The sequence below is a fragment of the Strix uralensis genome, chromosome 5 (genome assembly GCF_047716275.1).
Source record: "Strix uralensis isolate ZFMK-TIS-50842 chromosome 5, bStrUra1, whole genome shotgun sequence".
NCBI classification, from domain to species: domain Eukaryota; kingdom Metazoa; phylum Chordata; class Aves; order Strigiformes; family Strigidae; genus Strix; species Strix uralensis.
In genome coordinates, this window is record NC_133976.1 from 73850006 (window position 1) to 73876810 (window position 26805).

At 39.4% G+C, this 26805-nt stretch overlaps 1 protein-coding gene across 2 annotated transcripts in view; it reads right to left on the reverse strand.

Annotated features, from left to right (window-relative positions):
* Positions 1–9696: 9696 nt before the first annotated feature.
* DCP1B (decapping mRNA 1B) overlaps positions 9697–26805 on the reverse strand; it is a 47266-nt gene continuing 30157 nt past the window's right edge. For both annotated transcript variants that reach the window (XM_074871706.1, XM_074871708.1), the window contains 4 exons: positions 20743–20871; positions 19162–19995; positions 12449–12697; positions 9697–10633 (listed from right to left, as the gene is read on the reverse strand). In XM_074871706.1, coding sequence (XP_074727807.1) covers positions 10553–10633; positions 12449–12697; positions 19162–19995; positions 20743–20871 — 1293 coding nt within the window. In that variant the 3' untranslated portion in view covers positions 9697–10552. The remainder of the gene's footprint in view (positions 10634–12448; positions 12698–19161; positions 19996–20742; positions 20872–26805) is intronic.

Sequence of the window (26805 nt, forward strand, 5' to 3'; positions counted from 1 at the left end):
CCTTTTCTAGCTGCAGTTTAAACCTAGATCTACTCTGCTCACCAGGCCTGTAAATCCCCTAGAAAGAAAAAGCATTACCTGGCTCTTCCTGTACTCTAATGTACAGTCCCACACTTTGACAGCCACTAAGTTACTTTACGGCTGTGTAGGGGCTAAAATATCATAGCAGGCAGCAGTGAGACACGTGTTGCAGCTTGCATGCTGATAGTTCTGGTGGAGCACTTGTTCTCTGAACAGTTAAAACAGCCATTAGACCGGGATGTCTTTGTCCATTTTCAAAGCACTATGTTGCAAGAAATGAATCCATGTCTGAGAGACCGTGATGGATGGAGTCAGCAAAGCCGCTCCAGCAATGCCGACCCAGGAACGCTGGCAAACGCTGGTTTGTAGGGGCAGGTCCCTGTGGTGGCCCTTGCAGGGTATGTGAGAGCTGCACCTAACTGGGAGGGAGAGGGACAGCAGCCTCTGCCAGCGTGGGGAACCCATCACGCTGTTGGTGGTGTGTCTTGGGAGATCCCTGGGCAGCTGTAGGTGACATTTCCATTGCAGGCCAGGACACAAGCGCTCCCAGCTGAGCAGCCACAGCTGTGAGAAGGGGGCTGTGACCCTGCAGCAGTGGCACATTGCGCTGCACAGGGACCCGTCCATTACTGGTGTACGTAGTCTAAATTATTATATATATTATTATTATATCAGGCAGGTCATATTCAAATTTCCCCCTGCACTTTCCAGCTATATAAGACTCTACCAGCTGCTGAGTGTCACCTACCCATGTGGAGCCCAGTGCAGGAGGGAAACCACAACCAAACATAACAGCTGGGTTTTACAGCGTACGCTGTTATGCAGCCTTACAGTTATCCACTCTCCACCATTGAGACACGGGGCCAGCCACCTCTGCCAGGACACTCCACCTGCTCTCCTGCTCCAGCAAATTCCTCTTAGGCAACTTGCACCTCCACTTTGCAAGCTCCAGCTCATTTAGGAGGTGAATCACTGAGACTGATTGCTGCAGAGTGGTAGGCAAGGCCAGAGACCTAACACTCCTCATCACACCCTGGAGATGTGAACAGTGCCCAGGACTTCACAAGCCCTTTGCTGGGGCACCTCCAAACTGTGCTGTGGCTATTGCCACAGTCCTCAATTTCTTGCCATTTGTCCCATCTTTAAAGAACCATAAGATTCCACTTGTCTTCTAGAGGTTTTCCAGAGCTCTGCTGATTTTTTTTTCTGTGTGCTAATGTCTGGTTTCATGTCTACCAACAGCTGCTTTCTCCTCATCTATCCAGGCAGAAACAGAAAATGCAAAGGTTATTCACTTCCAAAGCCTTTCCTCCTAGGATGGTCTCCAGCAGCAAAGAGCAGGCTGTTGTTCTTTCTCACTGTTTTTTCTCACTGTGTCTCACTGACACGAACATCTGTTGAGGGTGATCAAGAAAGAAAGGAGCTCACTGCTTTCACAGTCCTCCCAAAACGCTGAGGGGAGGCCAGCAGGCTTTCAAATACTGCATGCTGCTGGTTATACCCAGGCTAAAAGATAAAAAGAAATAACCTAACACAGAAGCAGAGGAGGTTGAGGTAACTAAAACTCCTTATAATTGATTGCTTAGGAGGGCTAGGAAAGCTGACAGGCTAGGATAGCCATGGAGCCCTTTTCCTGCTTTTTGGCAGAGAGGACACCTGTTAGCTGGATTTAGTATGGTGCCACATATGTTAACCAAGTAGAAAATTGTTATTAGCACTAGGAAATTGTGACTTGTGCGTATGGCAGTTCAGGGCCAAGAAGGTGCAGAAACAAATGCAGATAATGTGCTTGAGAGCACATGGTGAGCTTGAGCTCTGTACAGCGGCTCTGTGTAGACAAGGTGAAAAATTGCTGTGTTCAGCAGTCAGAAAGATGTTTTATCATCCACAGTGGTTTTCAGCATTGCTGAGCAGTGCTATGCTGGGCTGTGAGCTTTCTCTGAAACATAAAGACTGGGATGGCAAAGGACAGGGGCAAAAACAGTCTTGAAAGTCCAGTAGTAAACTGGTAAACTCCTGTTTGTGGGGAAGTAGCTAACACATGGGAGGTTTATCCTTTTCCTCTTCAACTGAAAATGGACCTTCTGTTAATTCTGGTCTTTCCTGAAATGCCAGTAGCAATTTCTCACCTCTGGACAGACCATCAAAAAACCTTTAAGTCTCCCATTGAGCTGCTGCAGTCATCTGGCAGAAGAAAAACATTTCTAAGGAGGAAGTGCAACCGCAGCTTTGTCAGCAGCACGTCGCAAATCACATCACAGACTCTGAGCAAAGAGACGAGGGAAGAGCAGATGCTAATGGGACTGGAAGGATAATGGGAAACTTGCACCAACTGGCCTCTTTAGCGTGGCCTCTATTACACAGATGGAGAGAGCACATTTTGGAGCAACAGTAATTTATTTTTTGACCAATACAGAAATTGCATATGAAAATACTGTTGCTGTTCTGCTCATTCCTGCTGGCTTTGTTCATTTGTCTGGCCTACGACAGGCACAGGGCACACCAGGCTGACACATACCAGCCTGAGGGATGCTGCAGGGAAAGGGAGAGGGGAAGGGATTCCTGCTGGGTCACATAGCACCTGCAAAGGGAAAAAATATAACATCAGAAATCCTGCATTTGTCAGGACTCATTTTTGGTCGCTAGGCTGCTGCTGTTACCTCTATCTGTTCCTTGCTTTTTCCAGTTTTCCCCGCCTACACAACATGCTGATCTCTTATGAAGTGCTGCATCTGGGAAACAAAGCAGTTTGCCCTGGACTGAGGGATTTTTCTGTTTGCTGCAAACAGAAATGAAGTGATGGAGAAAGAAGCGAAGCCCCAGTGAGGCACGACTGAGCATTAGTCTCTCTCTTTGCCTCTTGACTTCTTTTGTGACCTCCATAAATCCATTATGGAACCACTCTTCACATCCATTTCAAATGGAGATAGTACTTCCTGCTCTGTCCTTTGCAACGGTAATTTGTATAAAAAGCACTTCTAGAGACTTTGTATCTATCTAGCTATTTGTGTAAAAGCACTTTCAGAGCAATGTTGAAGACAGAAAATTTATGTAAGAAATAGAAATCCTTTAAAATCATGTAAGAGTTCTCATTCAACGATGTTTTAGTGGATTATGAAACAACCACTTCCAAAGAAAGAGCAGATCATTTTGGGTTAAATATCGACCAGAGTGTTTGTGTCCCTCCATTCTGTACCTGAACGTGCCCATCTTCCCCACCTCACCATCTTCACATTCAGACCTGCTCCCTCAGCACCAGTGTAATTAAACATGTTGTTATGGTATGACAAGAAAAGCCCCAAACTTTTCTCTATCATGTCCTAAGCTGGTATTTTACCTCTGAAATCCTCCCATTTTATCAGTTGGTTTCATCAAGGTATGCACAGCAGCACCTGCAGAGTGCACTGCTTTGCAAAGCCAGGTCTGCTTTGACTGCCTGCCAGTGTCTCAGAAATGAGCGCTTACTGTCTTCATCTTTGGTCATCCAGCTGGTTCAATGTACTTGACACTGAAGAACATTTGTCTGATGGATTTAGCAGTCTCCTGCAGTGAGGGATTAGCTTAGTGTTTCTTCTGAACTTTAACACTGTCTAAATTTCTGCTTTTATACAAGGAAGTGAAAGTTTTCCTGAATAAAATCGTGTTTTAATTTGTGCTTTTCCATCTCCCTGCTTCCTCTTCCAATTTCTACACCTTCATTTCTGTCCCTACAGGTGAGCTGAAACTTTCCAGCTTTCACTTCTGTTTAGAATTATTCACCATCCTTTCAAAGACCTTACTGGATTTTCTTGAGCATATACCCAGCATTTCTTCATACCTCTAGTCAAAGGAGTTAACTGGAGACCTCTTTGTTTCTACTCATTCCTTCTACACTTCCCTTGACAAAGCTCATGTTTTACGATACCTGCAGGGATTTTCCTTAAAGATAACAAAATGCATTTGCTATACAAGTCATAATCTTCATCTTTGATCCTGCTGATTCCTGTCCAGACATTCCTAAGTTGTGGCTTGCATTTTTGGTGGGGTGTGATCCCCCTGAAAGTAATTCGTGGTGATGGCTTGTGCTTGTTCACATGGCAGACATGGGCAAACATCTCCCTGCAAGCAGCTGCTTTGGAGGAACTGGAGGTGGGGATTATAGGAATTGAGGCAGTGATGAGAAAGGACACAGATTGCCTGGAAGCACTAGGTTTTGGCCTTCAGGTGTAGAAACAGGAAGGGATATCACAAGATGGTGAGACAATAGGGACAAGCGGTTGATTCTGCTTGCAAACATAGCTCTAAAGGAGATGGGAATTATACCCCTATTGCCAAATAGCAGGCATTAATAAGTATGGGATCCCTGAATTATGCTATGATACTACAGCCTGACTGATTCTCTAATTCAAACTCTCAGCTACAGCTCGCTGCATCCATGGGAAAAGCCAGGAGAGGCAGGACTTCCCTGATAGGAACCCAAGAGGGGAGCCTCAGGCATAAAAAAACCCACCTTCTTAGATGAATGTAAAATGCAGGCACTTTTACTAAGTGGTAGGTCTGGGGCTACTGCTCTAAGTGGAAAGAAGGTGGCTGTTAGTGAGCCAGGCTGTTAAGCAGCAGTAAAAATGAAGGAAAACAGAGCTTTTGTTCCCAGCCTGAGTAGCCCTACGCTGGGAGTGCTGCCAAGAGCCTGCACGCTCCTTTCCTCTCTCCCTCTAAATGTTGTATTTACAGGCAAGTGCTGAAGAAAAACACATGGGTGGGTAGGTTTCTGAAGTGACATAATAATAATCTCTCTCTCTGTTTTAGTATGTTTCAGAAGTAGAGTTCATGTACCAGGTGAAGAAATACAGTACCAGCTACGTGCTGTAACAGAGATGTGCAGCAGCACAGTTCAAGGCAATGCGTTAGCAGCTCTGCATTCAGCACATGGGCCTGTGGAGCAAGGTGGCAGTATGTGGGCAAGAAAAGCATTAATATTTATGTAGGATCTAACGATGGGATTAGCATCCCTCTATGTACACGGTAGCAGCTGTAGGACTTTGCCATCATTTCCCATAGTTCCCTCATGGCATGAAAGCAGGCTACTCTCTTATGAAGATGTCACCCTTTCTATGTCTTGACTTTCGTTTAGTTGCCACAGGGTTTTTTCTTCTGCCTTTATTGACTGGTGGTGTTCATGCAGACACATTGTTCTGGACTCAGAGGTTACTTTGCTTTTTGTTGAATTTGTGTCCAAACATAGTAAAGAGGGCTTTTAATTAATATATGCCCCAAATGGTTTCCAAAATTATTTTTATTACATGTATGACTAAAGCTGCTGCTCTCAAAAAATGTGTAGTGACCTCCTGTTGTGTACACCAGATGTTTATTCTAAATTCAGTCTTTGGAAGTTTTTATGACGTTACCCACCTTTTAAAAGGAAGAAGCACGGCAATTACTTGCAACTCAAATTTTTTTCCATAACAGCTATAAAGTAAAGGTGTTCATATACTGGACACACTTTCTCCAAAAGCTATTCTTTAAAATGACCTAAAAAAACCCCACTCTCTTTTTCTCTCCCCTTTATCTTTCCAGGGCTTATTTCCTGCTTGTTTCAGTACTTTTTTCAGCTACACATACAAAAGCAATCTGGTTCCTGCATTTCACATTCACTTCCATGCTGGGCAGATTTATATCTGAACAGTCTGTTCAGGTTTGATGGTACAATCTCCATTAAATAAATTAAAAGGAAAAAAGGAAGTGAAAATTCACCCAAACATCTGCTGTATCGTGAGGAAAGGTAGGGGCTGACTCTGCTGTCGATACTGGTTCAGTACAAGATGGTGGTGGTCGGGAAGGTGTTTGCAAAGGCTAACTTTAGCCCAGTCAATCTAATCTCCCAAGCTAAATTAGGTTTGTACTGAGTCTTTCCCTCAAGAGGACACTGTCTTTCCACTTCTGCAGAGAGCCTGGAGAGATTAGGCTCATGAACAGTAGTTACTCTTTGTGGTGGTATCTGCAAACACTTTCATGGATTTCCACACAGAACCAAGGTAGGGGATAACAACAAGGTCACATTTTGATTTTTCTGGCATCTTCTGAGTCTTAATGTCAGTGAAGAGGCAAAGGCTTTTAGATCACAGTTTCACAAAAGCTTCAAGTCAGTTTAAGGCAGTGCTGCCAACTCAAGTCTCCTGCCTCACTTCCTCTCCCCACATCCCACCCACTTATCCCCATGGCCACACACCCCTGTCCATGCACTGATACAGGTGCCTGGGCTGCTGCTCACTGAACTCTGTCAGGTTAAAACCAACCTTGGCATGGAGAGAGTCTTAACCTGGACTAACTCTGCTGCAACGCATTTTACCATGTAGTCATCTTAATCAAAATAAAAAAGGAGAAAATTAAAGGAAAATGAAAGGAAAGGCTGGTGTGGGAGCAGGGATGAGCAGCTACGAGTGGGTGGCTGGGATGGGCTGCCTCTACAGCAGCAGAGTCAGCTTAAAGTGTTTATAAAGCTACAGCCTTTGTTTCTTCAGTGTCTTGCAGAATCACATTTTCCTCCCCCTGTCTGTATATGCCAAGCTTGCTCCTCCTATATTCCTAACTCAGCTGTGCACAGATTTATGTCTAGAGGCCAGAACAAGCTTGTTAGAGATATCCATAGCAGTTTGGAAAAGGAAAGGACTTGTAAGAGTCTCTTAAAAGTCCTTAGGATTAGCAGTAAAGTTTACTGTAGGTTGACTGAGGATTAATTTTTTAGTGCACTATTCATCTCCAGGACTAGAATTTTGTCTTTTTCTAGGTATCAGGGATCCCTCCGGGTGAAGCTGCTGTCTCATAACATTTTCTACATTAGAGCCTCAAATGCTTACTGAAAAACATCTTTTAATTTTGCCTTTTCCTCAAAGATCTCCAAGTTTGCTAAGATATTAAACTATGATTTTAATATCCTAAAGGGACAAAGATATCTCAAATACTCACTGCTTTTATGACTGAAATTCAAAGCTCAGCACGTTCTAAATAGGCTATCAGAGGAGACGAAGCATCCTGCCTATTCAGCTGCATCCTGCTCCTGGAAAATTTTATTTTGCTGTACAATTTTAATTATCCCCTCTGCAACTACAACAAGGAGGAGTAAATAGAGGAGCAACAGAGAGCTAATGAATAAAAATCAAATTAAGGATTTGAATTTTCTGTGAGAAGGGCCTGAGGAATGATTTGAATGCCTTCACTGAATATTGCAGATTTCCATGATATACACTGACAGAGATAATGCTTCAAGTATTTCACTGACTTTCTACTCCTTGTCCTCTCACTCTAGTTTAATAGGTGTGGAATTTTCTAAGGAAGTGGACAGTGGTTAAGTGGAACTACACTGAAAACTAGTATCAATTCAATGCTGAGACTAGGATTAATGCATAAAGCACTGCTGCAACTTCTGAAATTCTTGCTAAGCCCCAATTTACAAGGCATTTATTCTACTGGAAGAAAAAAAAAACCAAACCACAACCCCAAATCAGCAGTATATTAAGAAATACAGAGATAAAATTACACGAATACTGTGGAAGCATCTAAACCAGAGTTAATGTCATCCTTACATACCTTCTGATTTTCTGCTTGCTACGTTTTTTCCTTTTTCAGATAAAAAAAAAACAGGCCCAAAGAAAAGCAATCGTAACTGCTGTGGCCTTTTCCTCTCCAAAGGCCTTGCTAGCTTAAGGGTTCCCTAGTTCTAACAGTGTCTTAAAAAAATAAAATAAAATAGGGGAACCCAAGTATTTAGAACCACTCTAGTTCAGAGGTGATCTATCAAATCTAAAATAAACTTTTTGGTATCATGCACAGATCTGGATGCATAACGAGACAGTCCCAGCTGATAAAAAAGCTATTAAACAAAACACAATACCAAAAGGCAGAGATTAAGTTTTCAGTATTATGTGAGGATCCTCCAGCTTTTCTACAGTGCTGAAAGGCTCCGACTATATTTCTGAAAAAAGCCTTTTTCTGAGAGAGATACTTCAGTTTGCAGTAGAAAGAAGAGAAAGGGGCACGGCACAGTTATACACTGTGGTATGACTCCAAGCTCAGTCTCCAATTCCCAAATGCTTCTGAAGAAGCAAATCCTGCCATCTGAAATGGAAACTTAGACAAGAAGTTTGGCTTCGTTTCTCAACAGAATTCTCTCATTACTTTTCCTCTTCTGTTCATTGTCATAAAATTCAGTTTCTTTCTGAGCCTGTTCTATCTTCTTACCTCTGTTGCTCTTGGTAAGCATGCAAGTCAGCTAAAACAGCACATCCCTTCTTTAGGAACTACCCTTCTCTTCTTCACTCCACAGAAGGCAAGTTTACGCCTCCTGAACAATCCCAGAAATCTCTTATAGCATAATACAGTGAGAGAAATCCAACTCTGTCAGTGTTACTTGGTGTACATGTAATCAGAAGAGAGGACAGTGAGAAGAAACCCTGCATTAGCTCTATCGTCTGCTTTAAGATAAGCTTCAGCTTGTCAAGCATAGTGCCAATACTATTGTTGTCATAAGCATCAAGAGTTAACAGAAGAGGTTTTAAAAAATATGCCTTTAACATTTGTAAATGATACGTTACTCTGAAAAGCAATAAATAACAATGTTTTTAAACTTTCTACTTGCCTTTTTTGTAAATAAAAATGTTTCCCCCATGGCTAGAAAACCCATCACAAACAGCTAGAGATGCTTAAGGATTATTTTCACCCACCAATTACAGAAGTTCTACATGTCAAACGAGGTCTTAACTATGTGTCCCCATCATCTTTAAATTGCGCTCTGAGATAATCCATCATCACAGACACCAATTACGCATGTATTCACTTTCATACAAACTCTTTTGTGTAGATTCCAATTTCTTCCACACCAGTTCATTCAGAAATAATACCAATTAACTCAGTAGAATCCCATAAATTATAATGGCTACATAAATTATTATGGCTACAGGATTAGAATTAGGACTTGCTATCTTAAATTCTGCCCTTCCTGGTATCTGCTCAACACCTTCTTTTCACTGAATCTGCACGAATTGTAAGCAATTTGGTAACAAAATGGAACTAGAATACAGCTTGCTCTCTACAAGCTACTTAGTGTACGAAAAGTCTAGCAGTTTTGTAGGCATGAGTCTCTTGGGGTTATTCACTTGTGTATAAAGAAAGTAGGTCTTGACATTTTTTTAAAATATTGATTTAGAGCCCTTCCCAAGGAATGTGAGCAAATCCCCCTCTCCCTTGCCCCTGCAAATCACACTCTTACACTAGAGAAAGGCCAGATGTATGGGGGTGGGGGGAACTGTTTGAATCACTACAACCATACTAATTGAAACCTCCATTCTAATTTGCACTGAAAAACCTTCACAGATTAGGCTACCAAATTGTGCCTGCATCACTGCCCATAGCAAAGAGGAGTGTATACTCATTTATGGCTTACAGATTGGGTTTTCTGCGTCCACAAAGAAAAGCCTTCTCAGCAACAACTTTGGGTTCCCTAAACTATAGTAAACTGGCACTTCAGCAGCAGATGCTAATAAAAATATAGATCAAATTTCTTTCAGTCATTTATTCTAACTGATTTAAAACCTCATGTTTCTTCTTGCCAAGTATAAAAACATTTTTAAGTCATACAAATAAAAGTGACCCAATAATTCTAAATAGTCCATGGTACAATAAAATGAAATCAGCACATAGTAGGATTATCCATTTTATTTTCTTTAGAAATGGATCAATGAAACCACGGTGCTCCAGGAACACACTAAAAAAAGATTTACACCAGGTAGCCTTCCCCTTACAAAGTTGTAGACTGGTTATAATAATGCAGATTGGATCTGGAATAATAGAAACATGAATCCAGTGCCACCCCAGAGCTATGCTGATAGCAAGTACATTCACAGACAAACCCTCCCTCCCCCAATTCTTCAAACACCTGCAGAGTCCCATTTCTACAGCTAGCTAAAAATATTCTTGTTAAAATAGAAAAAAGATTTTTCTACAAAAATTTTGGGGAAAGTCACGACATTTCATCTAAATTGCAGACAACTAAGTACGATGATACATCAGACTTCTCAAGACTTTCCCTTCCAAGATTTCATCCGGATTTTCACGTTCCTAAAAATAGTCCAACATTGCCACCATGTGGTCAGAGATGGGCACGTTCATCGGGACAGTTGCATATGACGTCTTTCAGAGAAAATCCATGACAGACATCTAGTCAATGACTAACCACACTGCAAGTAAAAAAGGAAACTGAATTCTGAGAACTAAGCTCTTATGTAGGGAAATCAATTCTAAGTATGGACCAATATAAGAAAAATAATTTAAGATATTCCGTGATTAAGTCTTCAGTATCGTGACACTCCCCTCTCTAAAGGCACAATCCGTTTCCGTTCACTTCTTAGTACAGCATGTACTTGCCAACAAGCAAAATCTATGTCTATGCAAAATGCCTAAGACCATTCATTTCTTTAAACGTAAACGTACTTGAAAAAATTGAAGCCTTTTTCCTGGAGTTCAGGAAGCAACAAAAATGGAATTTAAAAATAATCTTTCACATAGACTTTTTCATTGCTGCCTTTCTCACACTGAAGAGATATGCTTCATAAATAATATTTAAGAAGTTGTCATCATTCTGAAAAACAAAACAGGTAATTGTTAGTGCACGATAGGTGTTTTGAGTAATTTCATGGACCAGATACTTTTCAACCTTACTCTAGCAATAGGAAGGTTATTTCCTTTACCAAAAATATGTATTATTTCCAAGCCTTACCAGTAGCCTTCAAAGAACTGGATGTGAAGATAAACTTTACTGTAGCAAACATGACTGTATCTCTGTAAGAAGTAATGAGTACACAGAAAGCAGATTTTCCGAAGTCATAGGGGATTTAACTCCACTATTCTTGCATGACAACGTGGTGATGATACAACCCTGTAATTTCTTCTCTTTGCCCTCATTTACCTAGGGATTTCCTTAAGTAGGTTCCTCCATTAGGTTAGTGGTAGTTCCAAGCATGTCTGAAGGAACAGTGAAATGCTCTGGGTTTTGATCCTATACTAAATGCTACCTGGGCAAATCCTTGCATCTTGTTTAGCTCTTTTAGACTTAATGCTCCTAACTGATGCTGCTCCTTCTGCTCTGATGCTTGTTTAACTTTTTCCTTCTGAAGATCCCTTTGCAAGAATGGGTCAACCCACATTAGGAAGGAACGTCCTAGGTAGCTCACATAAATATATGAGGATAATTAAAATCAAGATTCTATTTGAGGAAAGTCAGGAGCATCCGAGATTGTAGTTTTATATAATGGAAAATACAAGGTAAGAAATTGTCAGTAAGTAATTTCCAGGAAACTCAGTTAATCCTAACTACCACCAAGAATGGCAGGGTCAAACATACATTTTACAAGTACAATTTCAGAGCATAAAATCCAATTTTCCTTGACTAGTTTCCTTTTTAACTTCATATATGGTTTTACTACTATTCAGATACTCGAAGTGTATAAAGACAGGATAATGTGATATTTTTATTTTTTAATCCCAAACTAAAAATACAGCAAAAAATAAGAAAAGCCTCTAAATTGTTAAAGATACTATTTTTTTTCTGGGTCTATAATTTAAATCACATTTTAAGTAACTTCAACATTTTAATAATGACTTTTGGTTTTATTCCAAAGCCATACAGGCACATAGTTTTGGCCTCCAAAGTGGACCCTTAAACCTGTGTCTGTATTCCTTGTGCTTTGTAGCCAGGTCTTTAGTTATATCATCTCCCCTCATCTTCTACTCTTCAGATATTAATCACATGTCAAGTTAAGGAAAAAAAATATTCATAATCACTCATATCATCCCAGAGCAGTAAACAATCATCTCATACATGTTAATGCTTTGTCACATTTAAACCTGAAAAGCTGCAGCAAAATGAATTTTAGCATTTGAACTAGAGAATTACATTGAATAAACTGAACTAGTATATTTTTAGGTTATCCCATATTTTAAAGTTGCTCACACTCATCCTGCAATTTTTATTTCCTATCTGAATTCCTCTTACTGTTAACACACATCTCTGAAATATTTGGCAGTTAGGATAATCACCCATTATTTATCCTTATCTAAAAATATAAAAGATATCTCTCTGGCTTATAGGCTGACCTTATGAAGCTTACAGTCATCTTTGTTCTTTTCCATCAAATTTATGATCTTTCCTGAACCCAAAATCAGATGCATTAATCAAAATGCAGTTAAGGCAGCAGTGGGCAAGGAGAGGCTATCACATCCCCAGTCTATGCCATAGTGCTCTGTTAACATGCAGCTGTGAGTAGCACAACTTCCAAACATATATTTTAATTATTCATTCAGACTCTAGACTGAGAGGTGCAACTGATTACAGGGTGCTTATATCAAAATGGGAATAAGGATTTTAAGCAAAGTAGGAGAATTCTTGGCACTTTACCTGGATCAGGTGCAGAAGTGTTTCCTGCAGCTGCATCTTCGTCATTGAGCTGCTGTTGACCACGGATGGCTCTGGGGTTTGCAGTGGCAGGAGAAGGCTGGCTGAGCTAGCAGCAGGTTCTTGGTTTGCTGCTGCTAACCGCCCACTTTCATTGGCTTTTGGTGGAGCAGGTGTGGACTGAGTGAACACCATTGGGGACATCAACAAGGTAGGAGTCACAGTGGCAGGAATGCGCTGAGGTGAGATTACCTGTCCATATAAAAAGAAAGTCATCAACTAAACCTATCTACTTAATTCTATGGGAATAAAGATGATGTAATCTGCAGACTGACTGGCAGCAGGTACAGAGACTGCTGGAGATCAGTACAGTTATATGAAACTCCAGCTCCGAACCACCTATGATTTATTTCCAGATTAAAAGGTCTTCCATCCAATCTGAGATTGCACAGTGGATTCAAGTGTGATTAAGTCTGATAGGCAAATGATCTTAGGACAAGAGCATTTTATTACCAAAATCAGACTACTATTAAATATCAGCACTCTTATGGAATGCAGCTGTAAAGTCTTCTACATAGAGAGAGTAAATCATTATGTTTAATCTTTGACAATATACTTACATGCAAATATCACTATTAAAGACTAATCTTTGTACCTAATACTAGAAAGTATTTTCCAATTATAACTTTCAAATTACATTATAAATATATATATGTCTAAATATTTTTTTCTTCTCTTTCTACTTAAGGAGAAGGGAAGGAAAACAGATTAAGTGATTTATCTAAAGAGCCACAATGAGCTGGTGGCACTGTCAGAAACAGAACCAACTCCTAACCAACACAGAGTTGACAAAATCCTAAAGGCCCTCCAAGAGAAGGAAAACCTTGATGCTGCAGTAGTTCTGCAAGTTCCTTCAGTATTACGTCCATGCCAACCTGGAAAGATATGCGTCAAAAAATTTTTACTTTTAAATTTCAGAATGCATCTTGGAACTGTAAAAGATGTAGGACTAGCAAATACTATCAGATATAATATTACAGAAACACCATTCTGTAATGTTGTATCAGATACAACATTACAGAAAGTTTATTCACGCAGTTTGCAGACATTAGAGCTCTCTCCGGGTAATTCTAGTAATAAATCTTAATCCTAATCAGCCATCTCCTTTGTATTTAAGTATCCGATCTTTTTTTCAAAGAACGGAACATAAAAAGTAATTGATACAAGCTCACCAAAGCTCCTCTCTTTTGGACTGGATCATGATCTATTGCTACTGTATGAAGGTGAAAGGCTAGTGAATCACTCCACTCTGTCCTGGCTTACATTTCAATTTTGAAGAAAAATTAAAATTAAGAAAATAAAACTGAGGTTTATCTCCTAGGTATGCAAAACAGTGTAGTTTAATATTGAAGAACACTCATATTTTTGTAGCTTGTCTTACTGCTAGTTACGATTGTTCTACCCAAGAAGATTTCTGAACAAATTTAGTTAGACTACACTACAAAGAGAAATAGAAAGAAATGAGGAAGACTGAGATCTCATGCTGTTTTACGCAAAATTTAAGGAACAAAAAGACTAATGGTCAGGAAAGACTCATGGATATGCATGGAAAAGCCTCATGGAAAGCATGAATATGTACCTAATGCAAAAATCCCCCAGATCATGTTTTAGGTTTACTGGTTTTGTTTCTCAAACAGAGTACTACCTAAAAACAAAACTCCTGACCTACAGCTTTTTTTCTACCCCATGGCATGTAATCATTAGGTCTGTGTTACAAGCTCCTGAATGAGTTAAGGTATTCCCAACTCACTGTAGGTTTGCTTCAAACAGTAAGGTAGTGCATGTGTTTGTGCACCTATGCTTGAAAACCAACGTTCGTTTTAGAAGAAAACCAATGTTAGTCCAAAGTGACATTCCTCTGTGGAGCGAGACCTTCAGACTGTGCACAGATATTCTCCCGTGAGAAGATTGTTCTCCTGCCTCTGGAGGACTGACTACCTCCAGACACTTAATGCAATGCTTCTGCGCTACTCATCCATGCAGCTGAAGTAACTTCTCCTTAATTTACCTCAAGCAAAACTGGCAGGGTTTGCTTAAACCAGATGACTCTTCCTAATGTGATTTAAAGAATGCATATACAAACTGCTCTCCAAGGGCAGGAACATCCAGCAAAGGGATGGTGGTGAGCAGCTGGAGGAGATAAACTGTCCCACTAATATAGCTGAATCTATGACACACTATGTCAAAGACCTAGATGACATGTCCTTTGAAATCAAAAGACATTTCTCTCTAGAGTCCAAGACAAATAAACAAAACCTGAGACAAACTGTGCTCCTTATAATATACAGTTACTACTATCAAACATGTATACACGTTGTGGTTTAAAAGACATATGAAAAATAATTTGTTTTCTCTGCATAGAAATGGCTTTTTGGTAGGACTTGCCAAGCATATGGAAACTATGGCATAAGCAATATTGCCATCTACTGGTGACACAGCTAATACCTACAGGTTACTGCAAAACTTAAAATATTTGTGTCAGAAGAACAGAAAATACATGTATCATTTTTTCAGTGCATAGCATTTGTTTCTGTATGCAAACATTAAAATGTATTTTTTGGTAACAGTTTGTGCTCAAAGCTTCTGCCATTTAACAAACTTTTACATAAACAACATGGGTTTTTTTAAAACATAAAGGCAAATTTTCATTTTAGAATTAGTTCAGATCACCTTCAGTCACTGGTACAACCGACACCCACCAGAAAATGGGATGCTGATCTTGGCATTACTCGTGCAATTCCTATAGCACCATGCTTTTTCTGAAAGCACTTAAAATGCTCTGTAAAGACATTAATAGCCTTTGGGTCAATCTTTTAGCTTTCAGTAATTTCTCAGAAGTCATAACAGCCGTTCCAAAATGCTGTTGATCAACTTCTTTCCCACGGAATCTAACCTGAGCTGCTCGTTCATCCAGCCTCTACTGAATTACCTCCAGTTTTATCAGGTCAACACTTAAATCTCTGAGTCACTAATAAGAGAGTAGGAGTCTACTGTCAGTTGTGCAGCAATGAAGAACAATGAAAAATGTGCAAAATAATAATTGCAGCATATAATATTCCTTCTCTGAAGCACAAATGCTCACTAAGATATCTGTTTGATATTCTGCGTGGCTGCTGGCAGCTAGATGACATGATAGCTGGCAAATTCACAGAACACCATGAACTAAGGAATGCATTGGATCTCCTGTAATGCAAACTGGCACCCTCTGTTGCTTCCTACGCGTGCAGAATCCACGTGCATCAAGTGCTCCTCTGGAACATCAGCACTCGGTGGGTGCTGTGGGCCTCTAACTGTTTTTAGCGGCATTACTTAAAACTGAAAACATTTAATCTAAGAATGGTTCAGGAACTTTAAAGACAGTTACTATTAAAATAAAGCTGGCTACTATACTAACGTTGCTTTGTCTTTCAAGTTTAATTCAGAATTTTTTAATTGATATTTAACTACAGAATCATAAATTACTTTTCAAAATAAGTTTAATATACCTATATGCATTCCTCCTGTGCATGTTTACAATCTCATGCTGAAACTGCAGTCAGGACAACTGAGAGGTAATGGTGTGATTCTCACACCAAAAATACTAGGTTCCATGCACATATTCAGAAGATATAACACTATGTACAAAATATATTCTTGATGGAAAATGCTCCAAGAAATGAGAAAAATGGGCTGCAAGATAAGCGGCCTTCTGAAGAAAAGATAAATTTGTGTCAAGGTTATTGTAAGCACTTTTAAAACCATAATTCTGATTAACATAAACACTTAAGCATGCATGTATCTATAATCAGGATAACTCATGCCTAACAATAAGCATATGCTTAAAAGCCCACTGCAGATTAATGCTTTTTTATTGCATCTTAAGCACATGTTACTCACTGTCCACATAAGGAATACTTCACAGAATAGGGCTGGCACCAGACCAGACTGAATGCTTCCAAGTATTATTCTTCAGCTTTTGCTTTTTTTCTTCTTTTTTTTTTCTTTTCTTTTTTTTTTTTTTTTGGTAACTGGTCTCTTCCTTTCCATGTGGGAGATCACAGTTCTTACACCATATGGAGATGCAGCAGAAGCCAGTTTAAACTTGGACTTGTAATGTGTCAATTGTGGAAAAGATTATTGCTTTCATTCTCTTGGTGCTGCTGATGGATTTAGGGTGTTCCTTTAATACGATTTTTCCAACAACAGACACTGTCCAGATACGTCTCTATTCCTGTCAGACTTTTTAGAATTTGCTTTTTCTAAATGCCGAATTATAGTAGAAGAGGCAATACTAACAGATAAATAATTACAGAGAACAAACCTTTTGCTGCATTTGTTGTCAGAATCTGCTTTGATCAATTTTGCATGAGCATGTGCAGATATATTTGTGCCAATTCAATTTCACTCAAATGTCTGTCTGCAGGCATGGCAGCACTTAAAGCCTCTGGTCTACAGCGAGGATGATATTATAAAAAGATTAACATTGGTTTTAAAAGTTTCAAATTTTTATCTTCCAATTTTTTTCAAAAGTAGGTATATTTCGTGTGGCTAATTCATGGCATTCTACAGGAATACAGACTCGTTCCTTCATTTTCAGCCTCCCCCCTTTTTCTTTTTTGGCAATCTGCTGCATGTGAAAGAGGCTATTCCTTCCAGATTGCAGAGCTTTAGGTGTCCTAAACAATAATTAGTCATACTTTCATTATCATTTTTAGTCTATGTATTAAATCTCATAGGCAATACTAAATGTGTCAGAAGAATTGCATCTAATACTGTTTTGACAGCAGCTGTAGCGGTGTCAGTCCATGAAGCCCCTCCTAGGCAGCCTAATCTACTTAGGTCTGCTCACGGCCATGCAAAGTGAGACTGAGAGTCTCCTTAGTTGCTTTTTTTTTTTTAAAGGCATACTTGCAGCAATAATCACAGTGAATGAGACTTGTTCCAGTGAAGATTTTTCTCTTCTCACAAGGTACTGTTCTGTTAGTACTCAAGAAGAAAAATTATTGAAATTGCATTATGTCAGACCTCAGTAATTCCCTTTCCATATTGCAAATAATGCTGACATCACTTTCTTTTTCAATTATACACAAATAAAATCATTAGCCATATCGGCATCTAAATTTGAAAAATATATCAGCGTATTTACCATTTTTTATATATGCATACTGATTCATAATACATAGCCTGGCACTTGCCTCATTTCACTTTTACCTTCAAAGAAGGAATGTCTTAGTCTCCATGCTACCAGTGCATTTCTTTCATTTATAGCAGGCAAGTTCTGTTCCCAGTGAAAACAGAAGTAAATTTTTGTGACCTGGATCCTCTCTTTTATTCATTAGCACTCCACTGGAAAGTCAGATTATCATCTGTAAGCAACTGATCCTGAAGAATTTCAATGAATAATCCCCCCCAAACTCTTTTCCACAGATTCAAAGTCATGCTGCTTTAATTAAAAGAATAAAAATAATGATGGCTATTTGCTATAATCAAATTCATCTTCCTCTGACCTCTCACAGAATTAGAAATCTTGACCTGTCACAGTGTTAGTGACAGATGTGGCCCTTAATTGTTAAATGAGTTTTTCAGCCTCTTCACGTGTAGGATAACTTCCTAGAATAAGGAGGATTCTTGGAGTACACGGAAGTATTCTGTAGTCTTTCATTCAGGTTTTTAAGAAGCTGCAATAGAAAAGCAGCTTTTGAACTTTATATTGAAAAGGTGAATGCTTTTTCTTTTGGATAAATAGCTTCTTGACTACAATACATCAGTCTCCAGTACAGCACAAGTCTTGTGGACAGTCTCTCCACAATAAAGGAAGTTAAAAGGGGCTTAGATGCATCCCCAAAGACGATGTTTAAAGACGTTCAAGTGTAGAAGTTCCTACAGAAAATGAAGTTGTTAACAAAGACAGTAGTTGTCCAGGATGGGACATTTAGCAATTGCATACAATGCTTTTCTGATGAACAGAAAAATGCGTCCATGAGAGAGACACAGTCTCTTGGCATCTCCTGAATTTTTTAAGATACCAATCTTACTTTTAGGGTCACAATCACCAGAATTAAGGGTTTTGGGGTTTTTTGAAGGAATTCAGGTGCAAGGCCTTTTTTCAAAATAATACATAGCAAATTAAAAAATAGCTAATGAATAGCTAGAAGTAACCATTACAGTATAAAATGGTAATTGATATACAAATACTTCAGAAAACTGCTGTTTGAAAATAAGTGACCTTTTAAGCACCTTTAGCAACTGGCATACAGAGGAATGTATACCTGCGCAGAGAAAGCTATGACTAATTTTGTAAGAAAAATTATTAAACCCAAAATATTACACTCAGTAACCATCAATTACACACAACAGCATGAGACCAAGTATGGCAACTGAAAACTAGGTGACTATTCAAAGTGCTTCTGGAAGAACTCAAGACTGCAGTATTTTTGGTCATTATTGATGTGCAAGAGATGTAGCCTTCAGTATTTACAATATCACAGCTTGGTAAATCAGAAGTTATTTGATGTTAAATTATCACCTGCAAAATGAATGATGTGCAACATGTGGTAAGACAGTAACAAGAATACACAGGCCAAAATGAAACACAGACTAACTTTACGATACACTTGTTTGAAAGATTACTAGTTTTTTATTTACTTAATTATGAAATGTTGAAGTTTCCCATTTACCTGAAAGAGGGCGCTCTGCTTTTCCGTACCCGGTGCCTTTTCTATCCAGGAATCCAGTGGCTTCAGCGTATTGGTATTCTGAGCAACAACAGGAAACTTAGCTGCCAAGGTTGGTCTGCTGGATACATGCAACTGTTGTTCTTGTTGCACTATCTGGAGTTTTTTCAATAACTCTTGAGGTGAAATCACCCCAGAATTGGCTGCTTGATTGCCAGAGAGAGAAAGTGGCTGTCTAGGAAGTTTGGATTGTTCTTTACTAAGTGTCTGAGACTCTAAAGTCTGGCCTGGTAGGGAACCATTGAAATATACCAAAGGTGGCTGGCTCAGATTATTTACTGTTGCTGGTGCTCCAACAGCAGGAGTCCGGCTGAACACAGAAGCTGTCGAGTTCACAGATCCTGTTGCACCGGGGTCCATTTTAGTCACTGACCCTGACTGACTCTGTAATTTCTGTAATAAGCTCTGAGTACCAGCAGTATCTTGAACTACATGAGATGTTGTGATACCATGAGATGTCACAGGCTGGAAGAGTCCTGTGAAAGTCTCACCCACAGGATGGATACTGCCATTTTCACAGAGTCGGTTCTCAGGAAACTCAGCAAGCGGATGAAGGTCTGTCCCACGCACCATAAGCTTCTGAATGGCAGGGCAAAGCTGTTTCTCTGCAGAAGGCGAATGCCTGCTAGGTTCTTCGTAGGACAGTGAACGTACCACACCCTGCCTAACAGGAAGATTCTCTTGATGTTGTTTATTAAGTGGTTCTGAGACATCTGGCTTTTCTTGTTTTCCAAACAGTGCTGTCAAAGACAAGTGCTGTGGTTCAGGATCCACGTTCTGTGAGGGGACAAAGGAAAAAAGTAAACATAGTTCCTCATGCATAAGTTACATTAAGTGGCGACAATATTTAGTCTGCAGCATTCAAGGAAAAGCTGAGAAAACTGCTATGCTCTTTTCTCCCAAGAGGATTTTTAATAGTTTTGTCACATAGGAAGGGCAAGAAGAGAGTTGTCAAGCTGCTAATGTGGGAGAAAATCAGTGAATCTGAGAGATAGCAGTGGCTTCACTTTAAATACCATGAAAGAGCATCTTCCCTTTCAGCCATCAGTACAATATTAGTAAAAGACATAGATCTCCCCATGTATGAAGTAGAGCCATTCTTGTGCATCTTCCTGTCAGAGCTGAATTCAGCTTTTAGGATTTTGCAATGTGATTTAGCTTGAAGATATATCGAGAGACTTTTCTTTATTTAGATTAACTCAATTCACCTAAAAAAACCCCCAAAACACAAGAACTGTGGTCCAGCAATCGACTAGACCAGCTTGTGATCAAAGCAGCATCTGCAATTTGAAAGACTAGTATTTCTTCATTGTATCAGGATAGTATGCCTGTAATTTACATGCTTCCACACCGTATGGTGGGGGTTAGGGAGCTTTTTATAAAACAGATTAATTTTGCATTAAAATCATTCCTTACAGTGGCTCCACCTCAAATTCTTGCACTGACCTTCCAACTCAAATAAAAATTCCTACATGGTTACTCGATTGCAGCAGCACTAGTCAGAAAACACACAGAACATTTTACCTTGCTTTGCTGAGATATTCGTTGATGCTGATTTTCACTAGGCTTCACTGGAATTGGCTTGATTAGGTTGGGGTTGTTATAGATTGCAGAGGAACTGGTTATTTGTTTTGGCTCTGAACAGGTCTTACACTGCAACAGAAAATAAGTATTTTTTAGTAAGTATGACAATATCTTTTACCTCAGTTCTCCGCTACAGTAAAATACAGACATAGCCAGGTATTCAGTAATCAAAAATACTAGTTACAGTACTGATTATGAAATATAATGCTATTGAAAGAACTATAATAACTGCAACCTAATTTTCTAAAACCACAAAGCATATGTAAAAATAAATCTTGATTCCAAGATTTCCCAAGTATGAGGCTTCCCTCTAATTTAAATCTCAGTTCTATTTCTTATCTTCTGCTTTTCCCACACTTGAAAAACATAATTTTTAAAAAGCACCTTAGAAACCAAGCAACAGACATGCTTTTCCTGCATCAGTAGGCAGCTAGAAGTAGTTTAGATACATGAATGTGCCCATAAAGAACATTTAAAATGCTTTTTGTTAAAAACTGGAATTACAACTCAAACTCTTTTATATAAATATCCCACATTGTGAGAAATTTGAGGATGCATATATCCACACAGAAAAATAACTAAAAATTTAATCAATTTGTAGAATCAGTATGTTTTCTTATTAAATATGACAGGATTAATAACCATATTTATAAAAAGATGGGCAGAGGCAGACGACTAAAAATGATCAGGGACATGGAATATCTGACATGAAGAGAGAGGGCATGATTTAATTCAGAAAAAATGCACAAAAAATGCTGCATGAAAGAAATACTAAACGGACTAGGAAAAGGTGAATAAGATAGTCTTACTTACATTGTACAAAAAATAAGAATATAGTCAATGAAACTAAAAAAAGCATTTGGTATACAAGGAATGCTATTGTCAGTACAAAAGAAAACAGTATACTGGAAGTCATTGTTGCTTGATACAATTAAAACCAAGGAACTGGAAAGATTTTTTTAAAGAATTATCTAACAAAAAGATAATCCTATCTAACAAGAATATTTATAGTTAATTACCTGAATTTGATTGGCTCTTAATTTTATGCTGCAGGACTAATGGTTGGGTAAGGAATGATGCATTTTGGTTTCTCTTTCTTTCCTCCAAAGAGACCAGTCTTGTGCATTACTGGGGACAGAACTCTGGACTGGACAAACTGCCATACAGACACATAGCAGAGCCACTGCTGTGTGATTATGAAAATGTCAAGTGTCCTTTCCAGAACTTTCTGAGACAAACTCCTTAGGATGCAAATGCGTTAGGTGAGAAAAAAAACCCTCACTCTTAAATATACAAAACTGATCATTTAATCAGTTTGTGACATCTGCTGTAACAGTAAACAAAGACACACTGGTTTCAGGGCTGGTTAGTAAAACAGAACTTGAGTTCTCAAGGAGACTTGAGGGGCTATAGGAGGTACTCAATGCCTTCCGTGCAACATTTGTCCTCAGGAATCTCAGGCCCCTGAGGCTGGTGGGAAAGTCTGGAGTGATGAAGACTTACCCTCAGTAGGGGAGGATCAGGTTAGGTGGCATGTAAGCAAAGTGGACATACACAAGTCCATCGGACCTGATGGGATACAACTCACAAGAGCTGGGAGAGGTGCCTCTCTCATTGTGAAACCACTCTTTATTTTTGAAAGGTAATGGCAACTGGGGGAGGTTCCCAAGGACTGGAAGAAACCAGTTAGCAGTACTATCTTCAAGAAGGGCAAGGAGGAGGATGTGGGTAACTTCAAGACAGTTTGCCCCACCTCAATCCCTGGAAAGGTGATGAAACAAATGGCTTTCTACGGGAAGCCATTTCTGAACATATTAAGGACAAGAAAGTGATTGGGAATAGCCAGCATGGATTTACAAAGGGAAGATCATGCTTAATCAACCCTATAGCCTTTTACAGTGAGATGACTGGCTCAGTGGATGATGGGAGAGCAGTGGGTTTTGTTTACCTTGACTTTTACAAAGCTTTTGACACTGTCTCCTGTAATATCCTCAAAGACAAACTGATGAAATGCTGGTTAGGTAAATGAACAGTGAGGTGGATAGAAAACTGTCTGATCTGCTAGACTCAAAATATTGTTGGCATGAACTCCAACTAGAGACCAGTCACTAGTGGTGTACCCCAGGGTTTGACATTGGGGTCAATACTGTTTAACATCTTTCATTCATGACCTGAACGATGGGGCAGAGCAGGCTTGCAGACAATATATAACAGGGATGTGCAGTTAAAAGACAAGGTGCTTGTGCTGCCATTCAGAGGGACCTTGAGAGGCTGGAAAAATGGGCTGACAGGAACATGAATTTCAGCAAATGGAAGCTGAAGAATAACCCCATGCAGTACAGGTTGGTGCTGACTGACTGAAAAGCAGTTTTGCAGAAGTGGACGTGGGTGGACGAGAAGCTGAATACGTACTGGCAACATGCCCTTGTGGCAAAAGAAGGCCAACAGCATCCTGGGTTGCATTAGGCAGAGCATTGCCTGCTGATCAAGGGAGGTGATCCTTCACCTCTACTGAGCACTGCTGAGACCACTGGTTAGACCCCTCTACTGAGTACTGCAGTGCTACGTCCAGTTCTGGCCTTCCCACCACAAGAAAGACGCAGACACACATAAGTGAGTTCACTGAATGTCTATGAAGTTGATTTAAGCACCTGTCAAGCAAGGAGAGGCTTAATGTCCAGAAGAAGGGTAATATCAATGTGTATAATACCTGATGGGAAGATGTAAAGACGACTGAGCTAGACTCTTCTCAGTGGTGCCCAGTGAAGAAAAGAGGCAAAAGGCAAAAACCAGAATATACAAAATATTGTTTAAACTTAAGAAAACCTTTTTTACTTTAAGAATGTTTGAATACTGGAAAAGGTAGCCCAGAGAGGTTTTGAAGTCTCTGGCCATGGAGATGTTTAAAACCTGATTTAACATGGCCCTGAGCAACCCAGTTTAGCTGATACTCTGTAAACAGGGAGGTTGGACTTGACTATCTCCAGAGGTCCCTTCCAGTCTCAATGATTTTGACAGTCTCTGCTGAAAAATCATCTTGTGGGTGTTCGGACAGTCAAGGACTTCTGCAATGAACTTCTGAAGACACGATCTTGTGAAGTAGAAGTCTAGTTCCACTCATGTATCTGGCTTTCTTCTGCTGTATGACAATTTTTGGTTCAAATGTTGCTCTTTAAGCAATCATGCCATAGGGTGGTTAGCTATTCAGTTTGAAGAAAGAACAAGCACCTATCTCTTGTTTCCTGCTATACCCCTACTACATAAAGCGAGAAACTTCCTCAAGCACTAGATTGGAAAAAACATGAAGAAAAAAAGTACTGACTTTGCCAGTAATGCAGAGCTTCACAGCAAAATGGAATGTCAGTTAAATATAAAACCACACAGCAAGTGCCTCATGGCTAATCTGAGTATGCCACATTCAACATGTAAATATATTTAAACTCAGCTACACTTTTTGCCCTCTCTAGGAAGAAAAAAAGGAAAGAAATAATTTTACTAGAATGTGGTATCTCATTCACCCAGACCCTTGCTACCCATCTCACAGTGCAGCGCAAGTTCGATGACTAAAGATGTCCCAAAATTCAAATAAAGAGCTAAGTTGAATGACTATTCATAGTAAGCAAAACAGTTTTCTTTTAAAGTTGGTCCATGCTTATCTCCCTTCTCTATGATTCAAAGCCTGATTAATGGAAGCACTTGACAGAAATCTACACTTAATTGAAGTTTCAGTTTTGCTAAGCAATTCATATTTAAAATAGTCATGAATGGATTGCTATGAAAAAACAGCGTAGAAGACAAGCCTACAACACTAACATAACAACTAAAGCTTTTACATTAAGGAAAAGTTTCCTTTCCATTTATTAGCTCTGAGTTAAATTTATCAATGCACTGCTCAAACGAACAGTTTTCTTCAGTTCTTCCAAGCTTACCCGTTGTTATCCTTGAATTTGAGTAACTTAATTTTTTGTTGTTTTCTACAAGCTTTTTCTCATCATTTCCAGGTAGTTCACGTGGACTCTCACCAATGTCCTAGTATGGAGCCTTCTGTAATCTCATCAACTTTTTAAGAATTTTAAATACACTAGGACAAATGACTGAATTATTCTTAAATCACTTTCCCACCAGTTTCTGACTGGCAACTTGTGTTGCCTCTCATTAATTTAATGACAGTTAAGCATCTTACCTAATTAATTATCAGATGAAAGTTTTTTCATAGTCTAAATATTGCTTCTTGTAGCCCCTATTTGATCTATACCAAGACAAGTGAAGATAATTTTCTTTTTTAGATTGGACAGATCCTACATGATACTACATAGGCCAAAACCACATTTCAGTAAGATTTTTTTTCTCCTAAACTGCTCTCTTTCTAATGATGCTGCCTTTTCTTCAATATACCTCCTTCTTATTGCTATTTTTCAGCATAGCTTTTTGGACAAAAAAACATGTAAGTATGTATTTCAACTTTTTTCTTTAACATGATGGATAACATATTCTTGTATATTTCACAATGGGTTCTGCAGAATTTAAATAATACCCTTATTTCGCTAGGGTATTTTAATAGGCTGAATTCTTCAGAAGCCATGAGTACCTTAGATTCCACTGCCATACTCTGCATGATCACAGAACTAAGCATACAAAAATGAGGTGAGAAGCAGTAGAGTTTAACAGAGTTATCACTATACGAGCATTCTTCAGACCAAATTCCTCAGCAAAATGAACAGCAGTATACACAAAGGCCTATAGCGAATGACACTGACATGACTTGGTGTCATTCCCATGGTTTGATAACGTGACTAGCAGGCTGGTATCAGAGAAGTATGCTGAAGAGAAAAAAAAGCCTGTGATGGTTTCAAAGAAATCTGTAACTATTGGATCTCAGAATATAAGGTCATTTTGGCAGATGGGTAGCATGGCCTTGCTGATGAGTAAGTTAGGAGCACAAGCATGACATTCTAAGCAACTGTCAGGTGGACAGCTAAAGAAGATATCAGATGCCATCATCATCAAACAGCAAAAAGCAGCATGAAAGAAATGTCACTGTGCTCTTTAGTGATAGAACGACAAGAGTACTCATCAGCTACAATATTTGACGATTACTACATCTTGCTTCACAGGTCTGTCCTTTAGTCATGTGTCTTGTTCAAAGCTATGCTCCTAAAAGAGATGCATAAGAAATCAAAAGGTTCTAAGATCAAGTCAAAGAAAGGCTAAGCAACACTGGAAAAAAAGTAGACATATGTGGTGAATGTCAATCAAAAAGAACAAGACCATCACTGAGAGTGTTTTAGGCAAGTTTGGTGTAGTCAGAGACATCTGAGGCAAATAACTGCTCTATGTTGTGAGATTTCATACTCTACCTGTACAAGATGAAGCTGAATGGGACACTGTCAAAGAAAACAGACAATGGACAAGCATGGTAGCTCAGTATTGCAGTTCTCCTGAAGCAAATACCATGTAACATTCCAATCTCATGCCTGACTGAGACACGTGAGCTGCAAAGACCTGTCAAGTACAAGAAGAAGATGCTAGAAGGTCTGATACAACAAAAGAAGGTCAGCCAAGAGCTGAAGGAACTTAGAAGAGCTTTGTAGATAGATGTCTACGCTCTATACTGTAAAGCAGCCACAAGATGACATCAATGAACAGTCACATGAAGGTATACAAGGTGCTCAGCAGAAAAGAGGAACTAAGGAGGGCAAGAACTGTCTCAAAGAAGAGCACTAGCAGCAAGGATTTCCAGACAGACCCCCGCTTAAGTGAGACATACAGAATGAATTCAGACTGTTTAAGAATAGTAGCGTAGACTGCATTATCCAGGCTGAGTATGGCACAGTGCCCTCAGGAGAGCTAGGCCTTTTGGATCCTACTATCAAGTCTTTCACACAGTTAGCAAATCAAAAGCTAAGGCACCTTATAAAACTTAGAAACTGTATTCCTGTTTGGGCAAGGCAGTACCATTGGAACATTTTGCTGAAGGTCAGTGAAGCAGTCAAAGGACAGAAA